Genomic DNA, 23,073 nt, shown 5'->3' on the forward strand with positions numbered 1-23,073 from the left:
TTCACAATCAGACACCCAGTTTACGTCGTGGGACACTCCAAGAACCTGGCTCCAAGGGTGTGGGCACACCTTAACACATGCTACAGCACAGGCACATGCTCTCCCAGGTCCAGCTCTGTACGTGAGGGTAACTCAGACCCACATGCAAATTGCATGCACTCGTTCCAGTCCAGGAGAAGAGCCAATATCCAATTGACATGCAAAAATTAAGTTTCCAGATACACAAAGGCAGATGTAAGAATGGCATGCTAAGGTTGGATGCACAGATTTCAACCAAGTTTCAGTCACCGAGCAAATCTTCAACACACCGATACCACATTCTAATAGCAAATAAATGTAATCTGTCAAATTTTTGAAGGTATTCCAAAGGTACCATCTTCAATAAAAAGGATGAACTTTTTATTTTGTCTTTTTTCCCATTTATTCCAACATAATGCTTAAATAATTGTTATAAACCCAAACAAAGGAGCAATTGACCCAAGATATTTAAAATTGAAATCCAAATTACACAAACCTGCATTTTGTAACAAGCGTTGATAAACGGGACACTAATATAAAGTTTTTTTAATTACGCTTTAACAATCCATTGTTTTTCAAATAGCATGGCTGTTTAAAGCCACTGCTAGAAGTTCAGGAATATATCACATTCTAATAAGCTACTAGTGGGAAGAGGAGTCAGAAAATGGAAGGTAACATAGTCACATAACAATAAACAAAATCCCTAACTGCAAAGGATAAATTAGTTTTAGCCCAACTATTGGTTCCAGCGCCTTTTTCTTTTCTTTTTTTTTTTTAACTGTAACATATTGGTATACTTTGCAGATGATGCTTTATTAACTTTTTCAGCATATATTGGAAGGTCAGAGACTCTTTATAATACAGCTGCTTAAAATGGAACTCTGATTCAGCCATACCAGCACAAAGACCTCTAGTTTTTAAAGAAAACCCCAGACGTACATAGCATACAAATTCGACACATATTGTACAGCCACGGCAGAAAACCCTTTTAACATTCAATGTCCAGTTTAACAACCACCGTTATTCTTCAAATATGTCTCCATTACTATTGATCACACTTGCAAAATGCATTCAAACTAGTCCCACTTAAGTCCGGCACTTACCACTACCTAGTCTTAGGAGCAGTACATCCTGGAGCCTCCTGTTCAAGTCTCTGAGCTCTTTCATTTCTGACACGAGTGCCCCATACTCCTTTAGCTTCTTTGCCTGTTGCACAAGCTGTCTCCGCGTTCTCTCAAGCTCCTGTTGAATGTGTCTCATTTCTTCCTGTTGCTGCTGGTAACTCCTCAGCAATTCCTCATAGAGAATCCGAGGAACTACAGCATCGTCCATATTGTTCATGCCTTCTGTAGTCTCCATAAAAGCCTCCTCAGGGCTGGAAGTATTACTGAGACTCATCCCGTTCTGTTTTTCAAGGCGAGCAACAACTGCTTCAATGCTTTTGTGTGTACCTTCGCTTTGTTTCCTCCCATCTTGTCTCTGCACATTACAATAAAAAATAAATAAATTAGGAGAGCAGTAAGACAAAATAAAATCAAAATTCTACAGTCTTGGGAACTGTTAATATTCTTGTTTTCCAAAAAACCGAGACAAAGACAGTCTGCAAAAATATTTTGCCTAGCAGATTCTTATGGATATAATATACATCATAACTAACATGCAGTTGTAACTCAGCTGAATGCATGTACAAACTTCTGAGGCAGTTAAGGGCCTTCCTGCATTCGTGCAACACTTACAGAGCAGTGCATATGGGTCACCTGATTCCGTATCATTAATTTCTTTTTTAAAAAGTGGATCTAAATCTCTTTTTCTTTAAAGTTTACCCTTAACATTCAGATTTCTGACAGCAATTGATTTTCTGATAAGCAAGAGAAAGAACCAACTGTGTGCTCCATTTATCACCTGTGACGACATCACAGGTGAAAGCACCACAGGCACAATGCTGTTCTGTGAACTGAGGGCTTGTCCTTCCCACACTTTGGGAGACAAAACCTTCTCTGACTCTCCCTACAGCATGTTCACCCAACTGCCTGATGCAAGTGACTAATGCTATCAGCAAACACTGAAAGGGATTTGAAAACACTGAAGCTGGAGACAGAATGTATCATCCAGCCTCATCTTCCTTATCAACTGATTCCTGCTATATTAGTGCTGCATTGCAGAGGCTTCAGGTCCTGGGAACTCTCAGTGGAATTTTACCTTCAGTCATCTGCACAAACCCTACAAATGAAATCACACCACTTTCCTGGGGCCTGGAGAGTGGGATTGATATGTGACAGTACAGGTAAAGTCACTAAGTTTTACTGGCCATTTGAATTTCCAAGCAACTCCAAGGAAAGCAAATGCAGCTCACAGATTAGAAGTGAGAAGCTGACACTATCAAATTCCCATACCACAATATCCATGAGTAATGTGGCAAGAAACAAAATTATTTGATGTTACACCTGCGTCATTCATGTTCTAAAAAAAATTTTAACAATTAAAAAAACAGCTGGCCCACCACAAGGAAATGTACTAATATCACTCCTGCAGCTGCAAAACACATGAAGCCATAGAGCAATATCTTACTCTGAAGGTTGGCAGACTTTTAAAGAAATAATTTTATATCAAAAAATAAATACATTTCCGTAGTGGGTTTCTGGCATTTGAACCTAAAAAGGCAGCTGGGAGTTATAATGGAGTGACACATTCCTGTCAATTCTTCTTGTCAGTCATTGCAGTATTTGGGCAGTCTCAGAGCACCCCCTCCAATTCCAAACAAGCAGTGAGCAATATGTCATAAGTGCCACCAAGAACAGCTGGTACTGTCAGGTACTGGTGACTTTTAAGGCATTCTGGGCCAAAGTGGAAGAGCATTGTTCCACCAATCTCAGATGGCACTTACACTGTGCAGACAGTATACACAGGAGAACGTTTGATTGCGCTTAAGCCAGGTTTTGAAAACCCATACCCCACCCCCACATACAATGTGACCCAATTTCACCAAACACAGTATTTTAAGGGGATCAAAAGCAAGCCAGGAATTCTTAAGCTAAGACGTTTGTAATATGCCCCAAGCACTTGCAAAAAAAGATTAAAAAAAGGAAAGGAGGAAAAAAAACAAAACCAGAAAGACTTCAGTACCTTACTGTGTCTAAGCTCCACATCTTCTTCCCCATAATCTGTAACCTCCCCAGCTTCTTCTATGTGATTGAGAGAGAGTTTGGGGATTTTAATTTTCTTCTGCATCACACTGTTCTCAAGGTCAGTTTTGTCCTCTAAAATGCATATTAAAAGTAAGATTTTGTTACATTAATCAGCGTTTTTACTTCCAAATACTACATGACTTAGACAAGACCAGTTACAAAACCCCAACCTCCCATGCTCCAATCCCCTCATAATACCATGATCAAATTAGTCCATGGTGTAAATCCACTGATGCCCACTGGCAGTTCCAGAGTTTCAGCCAGGGATCAATCTGCCCCAACACATGAATAAATACTGAAAAATGACAAGCTAAATTCAAGTGATCAAAGGTGTCAGTGAGTGGCTTGTACTATCACCAAAGTAAGAGCTGAAGAGGCTGTAAATCAAACTTCCTGAAAACCATCTGTATTGCTTTAAATTATGTTTACCACTGGTATTTTCATATTCATAATCCATTGCTGCAGTTCAAACTCTGCTTAGGGTTAAAGTGAAAATAAACTTGGTAATTCACCCCATACTCTAACCATCATCTGTCAGCAGCACAGATCTATTTGCACACATGGCAGATTCTGCTGTTCTGCAAAGGGCTGGAAAAAGGAATGTTGCTGGAGAGCTTCAAAGTGCATTACACAAAAGTTGCATAAGAACCAAATCTGTAACAAAATTACTACACAACCCCTATTTCATGAATTAATGGTATTCATCCTGCTCCTTTAGATACTATTGGCACAGCCAATAAATATTTATATGAATCTTTGCATCTCATTAAAAAATTGAAGCAAAACATTTTCAAGTCTGTAACATTTTGACATATCTCAAAATTAGGTATTTAAAAATATTAATCTGAAAATACATTGAAAATATTTTAGTATTCCTGAAAAGGTAGAGAGGGGATAGTGAACCAAGAGTACAGTCTCCCAAAATGTGCCTGTGACAGGTAAAATTCTTGTAGAACAGACAAGGTCTGAAAAGATTCACCTGTTCCTGAGAGTGTCAAGGAGAAATGCATTTAAACTGCCAAGCATTGCCTTCATACACGGAGAGATTATGAACAGGAAAACATTCTGAGTCTTCTCATCCACCTGCAAATTGTATTCTGCAAAGTGTCCCATGAATATTTTTGAAAGTGCCAAGGAGGATGGCCCCTGTGAGTGCTTAGTTGCATTGACTTTTGCTTCCTCAAATTAGCATCTCTCCACAGGACCTCAAAATGGTTTGTGTTGACAGTGTAGGAAAGGGAAACAAAGGTAAATCACTGTTTAATGAGGAGCAAGGCATTCATTAGAAATGAATTACACAGATGAATGCAATTCATTTTGTTACAGATAGAAATGGATCTCTTGTAGGCAAATGGTGATATTACAGCCCAAGGCTATGTAAAAAGAATAGGCAAAGAACATGCAGAATAAGACATTAGACAACCTGAAATGAAACGCAGATGGTAGCAATAAATACTAAGACAGATGCAAAAAGAAACAGATAAACAACAAAAAACAGCTAGGCTTATTTTAGATCATTCTCCATTCCCCAGAGCATTGTGGATGCTTATCCCAGTCAAATAAAAAGGCAATCCAACCGTTTCAGTTTTGAAAAATAAACCCCTATGTTTTCATTTATTTGGAAAATGTAGATTCATCAGAAAAGTGAGATACGCAAATTATAATGCCAAAGAGATGAGAAGAAAATAAGGGAGCCCTTCCCAAAAAAAAACAAACACAAACTTCCAGACTAAAGGATAGACTGAAGGGTATTGGGTATTTTCTTGGAATTTAAGAATAAATGAATCCATATTGAATGGGGCAAAAAAAGAAAACCACCAACTTCTTCTGTGTTCATGTATTTCAGGGTATTGGCTAGACTGAGGAATCCTTTGCTAAAATATGTTCTTTCAATTCCTTGGAGGAACAGCAGCACATGGATACTGCAGAGACAACTGCTCCAGACTGCTTTGCCAAAGCACCTTCTACAGGACATGCAGATGACCTCCTTCTCTATTTGAAGAATTCAGATCAGTTTCTATCCTCTGAAATAACCCTTGGCTTCACAACCAGATGGACACAATCCATTACTTGACACAGTTAACAAAGTTGTCTGCTGACAGCTCGCTGAGGTCACCAGAAGCCAGAACCCCACACCAAGTAGACAGGGACATGAGCCATCCTTCCCATGGCAGGGAAAAGCGACTCTTGGAGCAACCACAGACAGGGGTCACAGAGGAGTACGTGCCTGTGCAGACTACAGAAGTCAGCAAATACTTTCCAGTGAACAAACCAACATTAAAACAAAAACTATCTGGAAGAACAGTAATATTTATCTTTGATTTTGGCTTTTAAAGTCAATTCATAAAGGTTAATAACACATTCTATGCACTTAACACTGAAAATGAAAGAAAATACTTAGTTTAGGGTCAAAGAAAACAAATGAAAATTATCTGAAGTCTTCATTCTCTTCACTCTCCACTCAATTTCAGTTTGCCTATGAAATCTATGTTTGCAAAACTTCACTGGTTTTGAAGTTTGTTTATACATCTCCTTACAAATGCTTAGTTTGTACATTGCTGGCATGTAACCATCAACACAGTTCTCTTTCTGTTCATTTGACTTTTTGGTTTTACTGCTTATCTATACATGAACCAGTAAGCTGAAAAAATGAACTCTTTTCTCCACACACAAAATTTGAAGAAACAATGAGTTTATGTAAGTTAAAGCTCAGGAACTTTAAATGTAATCAGAAAGCAAATAAATGTTCCTCTGCCTTCCAACAACAATACATATTAATATTTTTTTACATATGCTCAGGTCTTTGAAAGCTTATTTCTACCTAACACAATCCATTCAGTGTGTTGAATATGAAAAGGCCTTTTGTTCTTTTTTTTTTTAAGTGCATTTCTAACCTCTGTTGTCTTCTGCATTAGCTGCAGATAGAGCCAGAAAAATCTCATTCTGAATTTGAGATTAATGCTGGAGTTCTGGCTCTTGTTCTGTTAATATTAATGGAATTTGGGAAGGGGTGGGAGGAAGAGAGTGGAGACATGGGGGAAGGGTAGGAGAAACATGAACATGCATTTATAAGCAGTTCTCCTTAGGATTCTCTGTCTGTTGTTGTGCCATCAAACAAAAGATGGGTACGAAACAAAAATCCAGCAAAAAACAACACACCTGTGATTTTGAGCCAGAAGAAAACCAGGATAGGAACCAAATATATGGACAAGCTGCAATTCAGTGCCTGGGGCTACAGAAGAGAGAGAAGGGCAGCCTAAAAGCATTGTAGCTCAGAGCCCCATTTTGAAATGACCCAAATCACTTGTCTGGACTTTGTTCCCAGTCATTTAAACCTTGCTAGAAGTTAAAAATTACACCTTCCCCTAGGTGCTATGATCAGCTTGTTATAAAGTTGTGTCTATGGTTTTCCCTAGATATGCAATGAGTTCAGTGATATCAATTACTGAGAACTAGCACCTAACATACTTAATTAGGTACTAGAAACAATATATGCAGGGTGGATGCTCGACACAAGAATGGATTCCCTCTGTTCTTTAGGAAGGGACATTCTGAAAGACACACGTATATTAGGAAAAATTGCTTTTGTTCACAGAGAACCTGGTATTCTGTGACTCAAGATAAAGAGTAAAGCATGCTGGAAATAACTGTACTCCAAGAAAAGGTCAGACTTGGAGAGATCTTGGCAGTCAACTCCTCACTGTAGTGAAGCGCAGGCCTCAAGAGCCAGGGCCCGTGACAGCGTCTCTCCCCGTCCAGGCTTCTCCCAAAGCTGAACAGGCCGTCAGAAAAAAGTGCCTGGGGAGATTTTTGGCCTCAGCAGTGCTCAAAGAAAGAAAAGCCAAAAAAGCAACCCTGCATTAGAGAATCTCTATCAACTAGCAAATGATAAACTGATCCTGGAATGCTTTCCTCAATGAGGCCCTCGATAGGTGGATCCAGGCCAATAGGTAACAGCTTCAAGTCTAGAGGGGCAGGGAACTGAGGCAGAGAAAGCAACTTCAACAGGGCAGGGATTTGGTTAAATCCAAGGAGAAATATGTTAGTGCTCTAAAACTGAAAACCCTATTGTGGGATGTAAAATAAAACTATGAAAATCTCAAAGTCTCCTTAAAGCACTCCTTACTTTCTAATTTAGAAATAAGGACTGAACTAACTAATCCCTTCAAAAAAAGAGTTCAAATGCTGATTTTTTTTCCATCTTTGGAATAAAAGCTGGAAAAATAAAGGAAGAGAGATCTGCACTCCAAATGGATGAGGGATGGCAGGTCTGGTATCAGTCCAAAGAAGGGGCTTGGCAATGCTATAAATCTTACAGTAATAAAATGAAAGAACCTTGAACAGAATTCGTCCTTCCCCTAAGCCTTCAAAAAAATTCCACTCCTTGTGAAAAATGATATGCTGACAGATGAAAAAACTTACCATCAGCCTTCCCATTTCCAGGCATGTACCCAGCACATATGGACAACACCTGCACAAGATTCCCCACACACTGCTGCACTGAACTGGTTTGCTACTGATTCAGCCAGGTTGCTTCTACAGAGGAGCTAAGTTCACCTGCCTCTGCAGGCTGTGCACTGGTTACAGGTCAGAAAAAGATGCAAAAGAACCAAAGCAAAGATCCCATAACCAAAGGTGTATGTGGTGTTTTAAAGCAAACACGCCAAGCACAACAGGGCATAGATTCCTAAGTGCCACTTACACACAAATAAACAATATTCAGTACTGCTGTGACTGAGAAGGAAAACAGCATGATAATAATAATAATAAAAAAACCCCACCTAGCTTATTTGAAGCTGGGAAAAAAAAAGAACTATAAATTACTTTCTTACCTAATTTAATGCAAACATTAAAGGAGGACTTGAACAGGAAGAAGATTTCAGAAAATGTAATGATCCTGCAGGCTCAGAAGATATTCAGGATACAAAGCAAAAAGAAGTGTGCCTCATATAAAACATGTCTGATCTAGGAGAACACTGAGATTACAACCACTACCAAAGAAGAAACTGAGAATGACAGTAACAAACACAGGGCAACAGACAGCAGTGGAAATGCAGCAGTTATTTGAACAGGACAGGTGCCACCAAACTCAATGCAGCTAAAAAAGGGAGGAATGTGCAAAAGAGGGGTCAACCACGTGCTGGCACAATCAATTCAGGATTTGGATAGTAAAATTTACTATATTGTTTTGCTCTTTCTTTTTTTTTCTTTTTTTTTTTTTTTGCAGACTAGAAGAGAGCTTTGTTGGAAGGACAGAGAAAAAGATTCCACAAATAAACACTGGGCACAGTGAAAGCACTTCAGAAGTATATTTAGTTGGACAGAAAGGTAGAGATGAGTGTAAGCAACGAAGCAGATGAGGAGCATGTAAGAGACAGCCAGATTTTGGGTTGGGAATGACAAACGAGATTATTCCTCCTCTTGACTCCAAATTCAAGATAAATGGACAAAAATTGTAGGAAAATATGTTGGGACATCCTAAGCATAAGCTGAAAAAGATTTCTGCTAAGGGTGTCAGAAAGGGAAGCTGACAAAAAAATGTAAGTGAGAAAAGTTAGCAATAAAAAGGCAGAGCTGAGAGATGCCATCATCTGGGCATACTTGTATCACTCCCAAAAACTGAAGAACTAAGTAGTTCTGCAGCACTTTGCCAGAAAATGACAGCAACACACAAATAAGTGACTGGAAGGTTGTCTTCAGAGCATAAAGAAGAGTGAGCAAAGAAGTCAGGGAAGAACAACACATCAAGCAGCAGTGTGACAGGCAGGGCCGATAAGCACAGGAAGGTGAAGACATGCACTTGAGGAACTGGCCCAAAAGCCTGCTAAATCTTGTGAAGTGAATTTCAATAAAGTCTAAAGAATTGGAAACAGAGTGAAAATAATTCTTAATCAAACTGGGGAAAAGCAAGATAGAAAGGTCCTAAACCACTGCTTGACAGGTTTAGAGATGATGGGTAAGAAGGATGGTGTGCCAGGAGCCTGAACCAAGACTGCTCACTGATGATGGAGAGAAAGCCACATCTGCTTTGTAAAAAGGCACTAAAGAAGGGAGAGAAAGATTAAGGAGCCAAAATCCTACAGAAGCAGAGCACAGATTACATAAACCTCTTAAATTCTCTCTGAAGTCCTAGATCAAGACTGGCTCTTGTCCATTAATATTTAATACAAGTAAATGCACAGAGCATGGACCTGCTGCTGCTCTCACAAAACCCAAAACAAACTAAAACTAAAAAAAAACCTATCATGCCAGCTACTGAAGCAAATAATGTTGAGGTGTCAATGAGATACCCAGTTTAATTCTGGTAGGAGTGAGAGTTAGTGATATGGCCACCTATTTGTAGTCAAATTTCTACTGCACATGAAGAAACTCAAGTGTTTTCTACCATCCTCCTTTTTCATGTGCTCACTCATCAGCAGATTGTTCAGATCTACAGTCTTGAGTATCAGCCCAGATATGTCAGACCTGTGCTGCAAGAAAAACTTACATGTATTTTCTTCCTTAATTTCCATTATTAATATGAAATCTATTTTTCAGTTCAGAAGTGAACACAAAGTCTCATCAAAAATAATTAACCAAAGGCAACATGACTCAAACTAATACAACTAAAAATAGTCGTCATTCTTTGTCAGCAAAACTCTGCCTTTCATTTAACTTTTAGTGGTCCTAGAACTTGGCTGCAGCACAAACAGATGGAGCTGGACAATCAAGTTAAGAAAAGACTATGCTGAGAAACAGGAAATCATGCTCTGTACAAGACTGAGGATAGTTTTAATGTTGGATACAATATTTACTTAAATACTGACCTTGAATAATTCAAACTTTTCATCTTACTGTCCCCATCTAGCCCACTGAAGTGTTGTACGGATTGTTAGTATTTGTACAATACTCTGCACATGTCAAACACAAAGGATTACAACTATTATGGAACAACTCTCTTAATCCTTTCTGAAACAAGTACACTAGTACAGCATTACCATTAAATTAAAAAGAAACCCTGAAAACAAGCAGGATGTGAAAATGCCATCCTTTACCATCCTTTACATCTTTCTTCTGCACCTACACATGAAACCTAACTATGGGAATTACTTTTCAAAAATTGGAACATGATAAATATTTCACAAAAAATCTTTACAACAAATGCTATATATTTCTTCAGAAGTTCAAAAGTTCATTCAAAGAGATCATCAGTCTCAATGACAGCTACAATTTGTCAATCTGGCTGCCCTCACCAGTCCATCTGTATTAGACTGTACAATTATATTAGGACCAAACCCTGTGATGATTTCATGATCACACAGGCCACAAAGCCACAGAGATGCTGCCCACAAGCTGTCCAGCAGATAAAGCAGAAGCCTACAGAGATCACTCAAGGAAGCCTCCACAAGTATTTCTGCCCAAGGAATAAGCTTACTATGGAAATAGTGGGTAGATTTATGCATTTTTTCAGTTTACATACAAAAATTACAATGTGGTTCAGCCTCTACTATTTCTAAAGGAATTCTTTAAAAACACATATAATTGACTGACTGGCACTTACACAATAGACTGGAAAAAAAATGTTTTACTGTTAAATTACGAAAACAAAAACATTAACTTACATATTTCTCCTTTTTCACTCCTCTGCAAATTTTAGCATATTTTAATTAGTTTTAGTTACCATAGCTACCATAACCATATTATCTTTGAAGACAATTTTATTAAAATCCTGAAGTTCATGTTTTTACTGTATGCTAGCTAAGCTTATACAACGTTTACAAGCATAACTGGTGTTAAGTGGTGCAACATAAGGTACTAAGACCAAGAAAAACAATAGTGTAGGTCATCTGTATGTCTTTATGTTATAAAAATAAATTAGATGATGACTTCTGACTATTAAGGTGAAGCAAAAAGCAAATGTGACTGAGGAACAAGCAGGTCAGTTGAGAAGGGTTAAAGACAAACAAACAAACAATGTACATTCAGAATAAGCAGGGTAATACAGGAAAGGAAGAAATTAAATGGAAGTGCAACATCTTCTTCCACAGAAAAATCCCAGCCTTTAAATTAATTTTTACTGGCATTTTAGCCTGCTGATGACATCACCACTCTCATAAGGGTTACTCCAAACCACTGCTTAGCAGCTACAGTTTTAAAAGTTCCAAAATCTTTTTGCTGCTGCCATTTAAGCTTTGTGTCAATGTGGCATACGAAGACTCCAACACTAAACAAACAGAAACTACACCCAAAAGACCCCACAAAATTGTGCCTTTGTACAAGTCCTTCATATCTCACGTATGCTCCTACACTAGGATTTAGAAGAAGGGAAAAAAACCTCCACCCTTCATCTTACATGAGTTAAAAATAAACCAGAAATGGATCAAATACAAAATGAGTGTGAAATTTAGCTTTAAATATTTTTCATGAATACTGCCACACTTGTGTTCAGGACTATATTTAGGAGTGTGAAGTAGTTAGTTACTCTGTTATACAAAATGATTTGCTGAACCTCTGCCTACAGCCAGCTCTTTTACCTGCTGAGAAGGTAACACAGCAGTAGCACGTCAGCTAAGTATGTGACAAAGTAGGCCATGCATGTCAAATATCACAGTAAAAATTAAAAAAAAAAAAAAATAAAAATGCTATTATGAACAAGGTTACTTCAGCACTGCCTAAACTGCTCAGCTTAGTTTCTCTCAGCGACTGGAGTGGGCCCTTGGCATGGCAAGACCTGATGCACAGGCACAGGAGGTGACACCACCATTAGGGACAGCTGGACTTGCTGCTCAAGGGCAGTGACACCAAAGCTCTTCCCAAGAACTCCCAAAGCAACCCAGGAAAAATCAAATACATTAAAAAGAGCCTGTGAGGAACCACTACCAGTACTGGGAGGTTTCCCACAGCCTCTTCCTGGCACTTCTTTACTCGGGGCAACCCTTGGGATCACCTGGGATGCAGCTGCAGGTGCTTTGACTTCTTTCCTGGTGCCATTTCTGCCCAGGTCCCTGTTGCACACCATCCAAGCAATATATGCTGATAGGGGACAGACCCAGAGATTCCTGGGAACAAAAAGTCAGCTGTCCCACCTACCACAATGGTTCATTCACCCTACTGACTGCCCTGGGAAAGGAAATGGGACACATGGAGTGAGCAGGAACATGGGAGGGAACATGGGAGGGAGCATGGGTACAGTGGCCACGGCTATGACCTGCTTTACATACTCCAACTCCTCAAGCTGTTGGAATGATGCAAGGAGGAGAAAATCCATGGAGAAGCCCAAGATTACAGAAATACCAATAAAAGCTTGGACTTAAATATTATACATCAAGACAATTTCCTGACCTGAATTTTGTATATTCTTGATATAATCAAAAATCTTGTATTGCACATTTTTCACCTATTCCAGAATTTGACAAAGGGTCTTTCCTCCATGAATGATCCATAGCAAAGAAGCTTGGATACACAGTAAGAAGTTGAAACATTCTTAACCTTACTCAAAACTCAGTCCCAGAAACACTTAATTTAAAATTTTTCTACGAATAGAGATTTTACATCCTTATGAAATACACAGTAACTTATCTCACCGTGAGCTGCACAGGCTCTTAAAACTAAAAAAAAAAAACAAATCACCTAACCTACTCCAATAAAAAGTGGAGCATAACATTTTATAAAGGGGCAAGAAATTATAGGGATGCACACAGGTATTAACACATTTGCTGTGGCAGCTAAGGAATTGCTGATGAGAATCTGATGGAGATATGTTTGCTATGATAGTGCGTGGGAAATGTTGAGGGCAGCAGCTAGAGAGCACAATTATTTACTGTAGTCAGGAAAGAACACCTCCTAGGAGAAGACAGTCATTATTAACTTGCTAACAAACATAGCCTGAAGTAGGGAACTTTTAGAAGTCCCTGAAACTCAGCTCATTCCACCTAATATTTATTTATCACTTTGAAAAGAAAGAAAAAGCTCCAGTGGAGTCATCTAAAGGCCATGCTCCTGTAAGGTGCATATGCTCACAGACAACATTCTGCCAGGGACTATTGGACAAGTGTGGAAGAGCTGCAAGTGCATAAGTGTGCAAAGAAGAGGAACCAGAAAAAAAACAGCTTTGGAGAATTTTGAGGAGAGGACAGAAAAGAAGAAAAAGGAAGGGTGTGGATGATCAGAAAGACAGACTCAAACTCTTCCTGAAAAGCCGCCTGCTATTTCTGTATTCTCAACCAGCTAACGTCACCTCAAGAAACTGCTCTGTAGTCAAACTCCAGTCTGCTGACTTCTATTTTCTATTCAAGAGGCAAGTAAAATTATTCCTTTATTACTACATAGCATCAGCTGCTGGTACCCAAACGGTGAACTTCTTAAGGCACAAGACATTCCCTTTAATGTGCCTTCTGTGGCTGAAGGTCTAGAACTGAGTCAGGTCAACCTTTCTGGTTTGAGCCCTAGTCTGTGGCTAACTTTTGAAAAAGTGGAAGGTTCCCAGGCCAGCACATCCCAGCAGTCTCAGCCACACACACAGGGACACAAGGGAAGGCACAGCTGCTCAGAGTTCATCTACCACTCTTCTCTAACACTATCACATACTACTCACCACAGAATAAAAGACAACAGCATTTATGTCCACAGCACACCAAGTCTCTCACAGTTACTTGATGCTCTGAGCATGTCCCAACACACTTCCCTCTTTTATTTTTCCTTTTTAAACTTAGGATGCCTTTTCAGCAGCTCTCTCTGCTCTGCAGCAACAATATCCCTCACAACTGCATTGCCTTCCAACCATCCAACCTCACCACAAAGGATCAAAGAATTGCTTCTAGACTCTCTCAAATGAGGAAAATTGTTTTATGAACTTTTTACACGACCAATGCTCCAATAAAGCTTTGCATTATGGGTATAAACCTGTACTTAGGCCCGTGTGAATTCCTAAATTACAAGGGTAGAAGGTTGAAAGGTATCTAAATTTCTTCAGACATAATAGGAAAGAAAAACTATTTTCAAAAGAAAAAAAAAAGACATTAATATGGGTCTTGTATCTGTGTTCTTTCTCTTCTCCTTTTTTTTTTTAAGTTGCTAGAAAGGAAAAACAAATGGATCTGCTTCTCAAACTATGATTAATTTCCACTGCATGGAGAGTGTTTGATCATGCAAATATATGTAAAAAGCTAGAACTTTTCTTACTTGAGCAGCCTTGGTAAGTGGAAGAAAATTGGTCACCATTCAAACTGTAAAAGAACAGGCTTAAAAAAACCATTTTCCCTTTTTATTCCTTCTTTGTTGTTTGTTTAATTTAGTATCTGTAGCCTAAATTTGATCTTGAAACCTGTTCCTAACAGGGAATTCTTGGACCAAAGCAGTAAATTTTTAGTCATTGATATATGATTTGTGCAGTTAAGGGTTCCTTCCAAAAAATTCAAAATCAACTATGTTTATTTTAAATATAAAAGCAACTTTATACACATTATTTACCTTATTACCAAGATAGGCTGGAAACCTTTAGAATTAAAAGTTCTGTACTGGTATGTGAAACGTTATTGCAGACTTGTGAAATTATTTTTAATTAAATAAGCAATTTGTATAACATAACACTTGCAATGTTTGCCATAAAAACTTATCTTAATCTGACTTGGTCACTATCAAGCAAAAATTGTGCTATGATGTCTTCATGCAAGACCAAGTTTTTTCTCCAAAGTTTTTTAGCCACAATAAAAACAAACACCAATATTAACATTTTGGGGAGAAATGACAACTTTAGAAGTAAGCAACCCTTTGTGTACAACTCCCGTTGAATTCACCTAAGGTATTTTTACATGGTGCAGCATGGAAAGAAGCACAGGATTCATTTGGTGTTCAGGTGAGACGTTTTCCAAGCATGGAAAACACAGATCTAGTCAGAATACATTGAGATGTGACAGCTGTAATAAAGATAGCTATGTGTTTCCTTGCTTTCCTGGCTCAACAGGAGAGCTTCCTGCAGAAATTGGAATCTCTGGAGAGCAATTAGTGCAAATCACTAATACAGGTAACAAGTCCTGTTCTCTGGAGGAAACAGCATATATTGGTTTGTTCTGGTTCAAGAGACATGAAACAAAGAGAAACTGCAAAGAAGAATTCAGGGGAGCACATCTTGGGTAGACACAGGCTCTGCCTGGAACAAGGGAATTGGCAGAAATAAGCACTTCCTGCTGGAAAACTGAGGCAACCTGGCGGGTTCAACATGTGACCTAAGTGTCTATTTCTAAATATCTCTCTGAAGAACTTCAGCTATGTTGAGATGGACACGAGGAACTGAAAGGGCACTGCTGCTGCAGTTCCCCAGTGGGGCAGAGGAAGGTGAAGTCCAACGGGACACCGCCTTTGGAAGAGGCCATGCAAACCCTGGATGCTGAGATTGTTGTCTTCCATGGATCTGACAGGAAATCTGCAAGAAACACTTCACATGCACTCCTCTGCCACACACAGGACAGACAAAACATGGGCTGGCACAGGACAACAAAAACTTAGCAGTAGACTCCACTCCTCTGCTGGACTGCCTAACTAGTTCTCCCGAACTTCTGGAGTTGCAAATACTCAGAAACTGGAAAAGCTTTACAGGGAAACTCATGTTTGGCTGTTCCCTGTTCTTTTGGGGTATCAGTTTATGGCCAATGCTAGAAACAGGATAATGGCAAAAGTGATTGGCTGAGCCAGAGACAAACCGGACCAGGCTAAACTGGCTTAGGAACTGTTAACTTTCAAAAGTAAAATTAGAAAAAGAACAGTTTTGCATGACTTTAACACCAAGTTACGGTATCAGAATTCAGCACTGCCTTCCAAGAGCTCAATACTAAACAAAAGAGTTTTTAAGCCCATTCCATATTCGAGGAAATAGACATAACCAGTACTTCTCCCAAAGTGGAAAAGTCAGGATGAGAACCCAGTATCCTCTTTGCTACCCAGGCTGACATTTCAAATGGTCATTGCTGTCCTTCAAAAGCCCATTGGGCAAGTCCACACTAACCAGCAATTTGCTCCAACCACCGAACTTCCTTTCCATGTCAACTATGACTATGGCAGCAAGGAAACTACGCAAAGTCTTCAAGGAAACACTCCGCCAAAGAGTCACTGTCTAGGGACAATGTAACAACAGTACTATCTCACAAGGGCTGAACTCCTTCACATGGCCAAAATAGGGGGTTCTTTCTTAGGGTACGCTTTAATTGGTCCGCTTAGCCTGGAAACATTTGTTATCTTTAAACATGAAACAAACCAAATGCAGCAAGCCCACGCTTAACAAGAGCAGTACCTGGAGGTCTGGTTTCCACTATTGCCTTCCAATTTATGAAGTCACTTAAACTAACAAAGCGGACACAAAACAGTACCCCTCAAATTTGGCAAGAACTGCAAAGGTACACAAATGACTCCATGCACTATAAATAAGCCGTGGACAAAAATCTAAACTTTTTTTTTTTTTTTTTTTTTTTGGTTCTGTTTCCACGGTCCCCCTCCCGGGTATCACGGAGGGCATCACGGGGCTCGCGGTTATTTTGGAAACCGACCCTTGGCCCCCTCCCCGGGCCCGGGGCCGCTCGGAGCTGCCCCTCCCCACCCTCGGCCCCGCGCCCCCCCCCCCGCCCGAGCCGCCCCCTCCCCTCTCACCCTCCCTCAGCGGGGAGGGGGCGGCATCGGGCCCCCCCCCGCCCGCCCCTGCGGCCCGGCCCGCCCTCACCTGCCAGCGCCAGGATCTGGGCCTTGTGCAGCAGCAGGCGGTCGCCCCACTCGCCGGGGCTCTCGTCGTCCTCGTCCGCCGCCTCCTCGGGGTTGCGGTACACGGTGTAGACCTTCTGGTTGTCGAAGTCCTGCTGGGAGGTGGGGCTGAAGTCCCGCACGCGGGACACGGGCAGCGCGTAGCACACGTTGTCCTCCAGGAACCGCACGAACGCGTACATGGTGCGGGGCGGCCGCGCGGCTCCGCGCCCGCCGCCGTATTGTTCCTGCGGCCGCCTCTGCGCTCGGCTGAGCGGGCCTGGCCGCGCCGCCCGCCGGGCCCCAGACGGCGCCGGCCAGGCGCGAGCAATCCAGCGCGGAGCGACGCGAGCGGGGCGGGCCCGGGCGGGGGGAGCGGGAGCGGCCGCGGCCCCGGCCCCGCTCGGTGCCCGGCGCAGCCACGGCCCCGCACGGCCCCTCACGGCCCCGCACCGCCCCGCACGGCCCCTCACCACCCCGCACCGCCCCGCACCGCCCCGCGGGGCACACAGCCCGAGCTGCCCCGGCACCTGTGCCCGCGGGACGGGTCCCGGCTCCTTGATCTCGACCCTCGGCCTTGCTCAAGCTCGGCCCCAGGAAAAGGCCTCGGGAAGCTCTTTTTGCCCCCGGGTTGAAAACCCCGTACACGTGTGCCGCTGAAACGGGTTTTGTTCCAGAGAATCGTGGAGTGGCTTTTGTTGGAGGAGACCTTAAAGATCATCGTGTTCCAGCCCTGCTGCCATGGGCAGGGACACCTTCCAGTGGACCAGGTTCCTCCAAGCTCCATCCAGCCTGTCCTTGAACAGTTCCAGGAATGGAATGCATGACTTCCCTGGACAAACCTGTACCAGGGCCTCACCACCCTAAGGAATTTTTTCCTAATATCCAATCTAAAGCTACTCTTTAAACCTGAAGCTGTTTCCCTTTGTCCTGTCACTACATGCTCTTGTAATAGTCTCTCCCCATCTTTAAGTTCCTTTCAGATGCTGCAAGGCCACAATTAGGTTACCCTTAAGACTTTTTCAGGCTGAACAATCCCAATTCTCTCAGTCTTTCCTCACTGGAGGGGTGCTCCATCCCTCTGTTCAAGTTGGTGGTCACCTTTGGAGGGGAAGAAAGAGGAGTGACAAACAGTGGGATTTGTTCTGAGGGCCAGGGCAGGGCCAGCAAGTGTAGGGAAAAGCGGCAGCAGGAGGGACCTGAGCCAGGAGAGTGGATCCTTCCTGGCCAGACAACACAACACAGAACCCCACACTCATCTGCCACTTGGCAACTGGACTTGAGCATCAGTTTTTACCTGAACGTCCTCCTGGTAACGCAGAACCACCTGCACTCCATCATTCCGTGCCCTAGGGATTGCTGGAAGAGCACAAAGCTCCTTCATCCTTCCCCAAAAGAGCACAGAGAGCTGAAAAATGCTGTGCAGCTGTGTCAGAACAAGGGTTAGAGACGGCGCAAATTTTAGCACAAATTCCCAAACTTTTGCAGACTCTTAGATACTGAATATGGATGTTTTGAGCTTCATGTATGAAAGGTGTAACGTGGCAACATTGCTTATGGTTCAGAGCAAACTCTTACTGCTGTTTCTAGTCCTGAGGTCTGTTTTACCCAACCAGACTTAAGAACAGAACAATCGTATGTGGAGAAGTGTTTTAAAGTAAAAATAAAAATTAAAAAAAAAATCACAGAATGAGTACAAGAGAGGGACATTACCAGTTTTTTGTTTGCAAAAACTAACACAAATGAAACCAAAATACATTGTCTTTTCTGTTTTTCATATCCCTGGGCGTTTGCAGTACTATCTGTGCCCATTGCACTGGGTAAAACCACACTGTGCTTGTTTTTCCTGGTTATCTTTTATAGACTTCCTCATACATGGGGACAGACCACAAGCTGGAAAACATGAAATTCAGTTTTGACTGAGCACTGGCACTGATTCCCAGAGAGCTTGTGGAGTTTTCAACCTTGGAGATAACTCAAAAGCATCTGGATATGGTCCTGGGCAGCCCCTTGAGCAGGGGCTGTATAAGGTGAGCTCCTGAGGCCTCTTCCAACCTCAGCCATCCTGTGAAAGTGCCACAAACGTTTGGTTGTGCCCAGCAGAAATGTGTCTTAAACAGCACATGAAAACATAAGGAATCCATACAGGTGTAGTTAAGCCAATGTAAGTATTTCAGCAACAAGCTGTAAACTTCCCATACAGTAATGGCAGCTTTATTATTTTAGCAATTACAGAGTTTTGCAAATACTTCCGTTTAAGATGGGGGATTTAAATGGCAGTACTTTATGTTAACAATAAAGTATTGCCAGACTGGTGTGTAATTACAGGCAAATATAAGCCTGCTACAAAGTATGGATGACAAATGTATTCTAGTAGCGTGTCTGCAAGGGAAATGAAATTCCAGCAAGGACTGTGTTCCTGATCAAACAAGAACAGCTGCTGTAGCACTGCTGTCTCCTCTACCTCGTGTTACAGTGGGGTACAGGGAGCTGCAGAGAGACAACAGGACAGGCTGATTGCTGGAATTACTCCATGGACACTGGTAAAATTATGTGAAGGACAGTTTTGTCCTGCTAAGTTCAGTGGCCAGTGAGGGATTGGGTACACTGCCTGCTGCCAGGATTGCATTCCCTCCACAGCTGAATTCTATTAGTGGGGTGCAAGGCTGCTGTCAAGAGAAAGGAACTCAGAAAAAGGGTAAAAGTGGAAATAATGGGAAACAAAGAGAAGCTCAGGACTCAAAAATTAGGTTGAGTTGGAAGGGGAGAGATCTCTTTGAGTACCAAGGAGGCCTGGGTAATTTGTCCCAATGAAAGAAAACCAAAAGACTTCATGTGAAGGCAACTAGCACCGTAGTGAGGTTTTTGGCTGGTTAGTTGGTTGGGGTTTTTTCAGGGAAAAGAAACACTCTACACTGGTATTTGCAATATTTTACATTTGAATGTTCAATTACAGCAAAGACTGTAAAGGTCTTTGTATCAAAAGCGAAAAAATAGAAGGTCTCAAATCTTTTAGGCAGGCTGTTTCACAGTTCTCCACTGAAGGACGTTTTTGGGAACAGATAAGGGTCAGGATGATAAATGCATGTTTACTCTTGGTCCCTTGTACACACATTGAGCCAGAAGGCATTATAATGCTAAAGAATTAATAATGATCCCATACATTTCTCCTCTGCCTACAAGGAACAGTGTTAATTTCTGGCTTTAAAATCTATAAATAATCTGTACTGGTTAGCTGTGAAGCTGAGGAAAAAAACCATTAAAGCACCAAATGAAACACAAGTCACTTGTCACTCCTGTCTTTTGGACCTTTCCCATTTCTACTAATGGTTAGCCAGCTGCTTTAACACGGAGTTGAGCTTGAGGTTTAAAGGTGCAGAGCTATTTTAAAGGTGTGGATTTTTAAACTCATTGTTAAGGGAATTACTGGAACCTCACTGGATTTAAATCCTCGAGCCAGTCCAGCCTTTTAGAAACAGCACAGCGCTGCTGAGAAGTAAATTGTTGTACATTCAAAATGCAAATGAAGCCTCAGCTTAGAAAGTAATACTATCACTCCAAGAGTAGAGGAACCACAAAGCACAGTCCCAGCCCTTGTGGGACTCCTGAGTGGCTCTTTCTTGGAACACTACATCTGTTTTGCTGGTGTTATTCTTCTTGAAAAGTAAAAAAATGTTCAAGCAAAAGTTGATGCCCTCAGCTTTAATGTACACTCTGTGTTTTCACTTAAAGATACAAAATGAAAAGCTAAGAGTTCCAGTAAAAGTTATGCAGGTGCTAAATCTCTTTTCACAGCAAAACACTAAAATTAGGCTTGTCATTCACATTGTTCCATATTTAGTACCAAGTTCTCAAAGGACACCATATTGACTTTAAATCTACTAATGAAGAAATTCCCATGTTCTTTTACTGTTCCAGTGGAGGTGCTTCACTACTACCTGACTATTCAGCAGTAGCCATGCATTGGACTATTACTAGAAATCCCTACACATTGAATATGTGGCTTAGAAAACTATTGTTTTCTTGTGGATTTATTTGTCCTCCAAGTTCTGCAGTTCTTACACAGTTGTTTTCAAGCTTAAATATACCTTGTAGGAAAGATATGTTCACAATTTGAAAAGTAACACCATATTGGAAAAATGGCATTAAAAGTCATAGAGGTTAAAGAAGAACTCAACTAACAGTGCACAACAACTGAAGGCTCTTCAAAGGTTTATGTATGTCCAGGCATACAATAGACTCACAATCTGGTTGGTTTTTACCAAGAATATGATCAGTGGAGTGGTCAGAAGATAACTCCATTCCATGGTTCACATTTTTGATCTTACAATGAAGTACAAGACAAAGTCATTTCCATGTATAAATGAATCTCCCTCTGGACAGTCATGTACAGCTTCTAGGTGTTTTTGGAGAGAGGGTGGTTGGAAGGAGGGAATCTGCTATCCAAACAGAGCAGGGTAAGCATTCCAGAGGGCTGTTCCCCTTTATATTTTAAAGTAAGTTTTAACTCTCAAGACACTGTTGCTACATTGTGCTTTCAGTGTCACAGTGATTACATATAAAAATACAAACAACAACAGAAAAAAAGAGGTGCTGTTCCTGTGTGATCCTAGAAGATGGATAAGAAAATATATGTCCATATATAATTCTGAAGCACTCCATTACCAAGAGTAAGGGAACCTAGATTACACAAATAAATTCTGAAGATTTAATCTTTTGAAATCTATGGCCTTAAACCATCCTCAGCCCCAATTCCTCAGAGTGATCTAACTTTTCTCAGGGCTGTGGATAATATTCAATCATCTTTTACAGTAAACTCTCACACCCTCACAGAATATTCTTTCAAAGAAATGAAACCCAAGGAACACTTTATGGATCCATCCACATAGGAGACACTTATTTCCCAGCTGGTGCATTCTGTAGCATGAAAAGGTAATGATTAAGCCAAAGTGACCACAGGAGAAGGCACTTTTCTCACTGTTAATGACTGGCTGGAGGAACCGAGGACCAAAGAAAAAGCCAGACAGTCATTAACTGCTGAAAATTCCTGACCTAAAGGTCATTATTACTATTATAAAATTGGAAAATGAAAAAGTAATTATTTTCTTTGGGTTCTTATATGTATTAAAAATAGAAAATTCCAGTCTCTGTTGCTGTGGATACTGGTCTGTAAGGTACTTATCTATCCCATTCTGGCAGGCTATGCAATGGATAGATCTGGGACTGGCAACCCTTCAGGAATGTGTGCCAGACTGTATTTTCCTTTTCCAAATTACAGGTTAAACGTGCCCACAGAAAGTCAACAGGAACCAGGAGATGCTGCCAGTCGGCACCATCTCTCCTCAGTGAGAGCAGCAATTCCCCCACCCTCACCCAGCCTTGTCTGGGAGCTGCAAATGACTCTCAAACATCGTGGCTTTCAGCTCCTACCCTGATCTACACCATTCCAGATCTTGCTAAATACCACCTTCTGCACTCAGGCACTGTGCTGTTTTCCATGCTATAAACTCCTTTCCTGAGAGGAAAGTAGGGAAGGCTCTCTGTGAGCTGACTCGTGCATGGACTCACCTGTAAAACGCGTCCTTCAGGTGCCATTGCCACCTGCAAAAACTGCTCTAGAGATGGCATTGCTCGTGCAGCCCAAATGATCTTTATTGCTGCTACCATCCACTGATGGCTTCAGCCTATATATTTTCACTCTAACTGGAAATTTTATTCGAGATTTGCCCTTTTGTTTTATAAACCAGACTTTCCCCTGTCTTTTGACAGGTGTTTTACTAATATGACTCTAAAAGTAGCTTTACGTACATGGATTTTGCACCACCACAAAAATTTGATTCCTTTTGTACTTCAGATGAAAAAGTGACTTTCTTTTGGCAAAGACTAAAGTTTTTTTGTAACCTTTGGGCTTCAGTGTAAATTATCATTACTAGATACTGCCTGTGATTATGTTATGGTTTAGACAGATCCTCTAAGTAAGATAGTATTAATGACCCTTTTTCATAATATTATCATTTTGGTTTTCTATTTTCATGTCTGTACAGCACTGTTCTGTCTTGTAACAGCATTTATCTCTCATACTGACAGGGAAAATGATCCTGCAGCCCTTTTCTGCAGAGATCTATGCTGCTTGAGAGGTTCACACAAGTAATGTGGGATAGACACA

The 23,073-nt window shown here is 41.1% G+C and overlaps 1 protein-coding gene across 3 annotated transcripts in view; it reads right to left on the bottom strand.

The window, feature by feature from the left end:
• LOC138114193 (BEN domain-containing protein 5) overlaps positions 1-23,073 on the bottom strand; it is an 888,499-nt gene that overhangs the window by 334,536 nt on the left and 530,890 nt on the right. Inside the window, exons 1-3 of one of the 3 annotated variants that reach the window (XM_069023364.1) lie at positions 16,891-17,258; positions 3,142-3,275; positions 1,122-1,497 (exon numbers count right to left, since the gene is read on the bottom strand). The exons of 1 other annotated variant lie outside the window; for it this stretch is intronic. In XM_069023364.1, the coding sequence (XP_068879465.1) occupies positions 1,122-1,497; positions 3,142-3,275; positions 16,891-17,110 (730 nt within the window). In that variant the 5' untranslated portion in view covers positions 17,111-17,258. Of the gene's footprint in view, positions 1-1,121; positions 1,498-3,141; positions 3,276-16,467; positions 16,638-16,890; positions 17,259-23,073 lie in introns of those variants that run through there. One more of the 3 variants, XM_069023366.1, reaches the window with a different exon arrangement.

The sequence above is a fragment of the Aphelocoma coerulescens genome, chromosome 8 (genome assembly GCF_041296385.1).
Source record: "Aphelocoma coerulescens isolate FSJ_1873_10779 chromosome 8, UR_Acoe_1.0, whole genome shotgun sequence".
Taxonomy (NCBI): domain Eukaryota; kingdom Metazoa; phylum Chordata; class Aves; order Passeriformes; family Corvidae; genus Aphelocoma; species Aphelocoma coerulescens.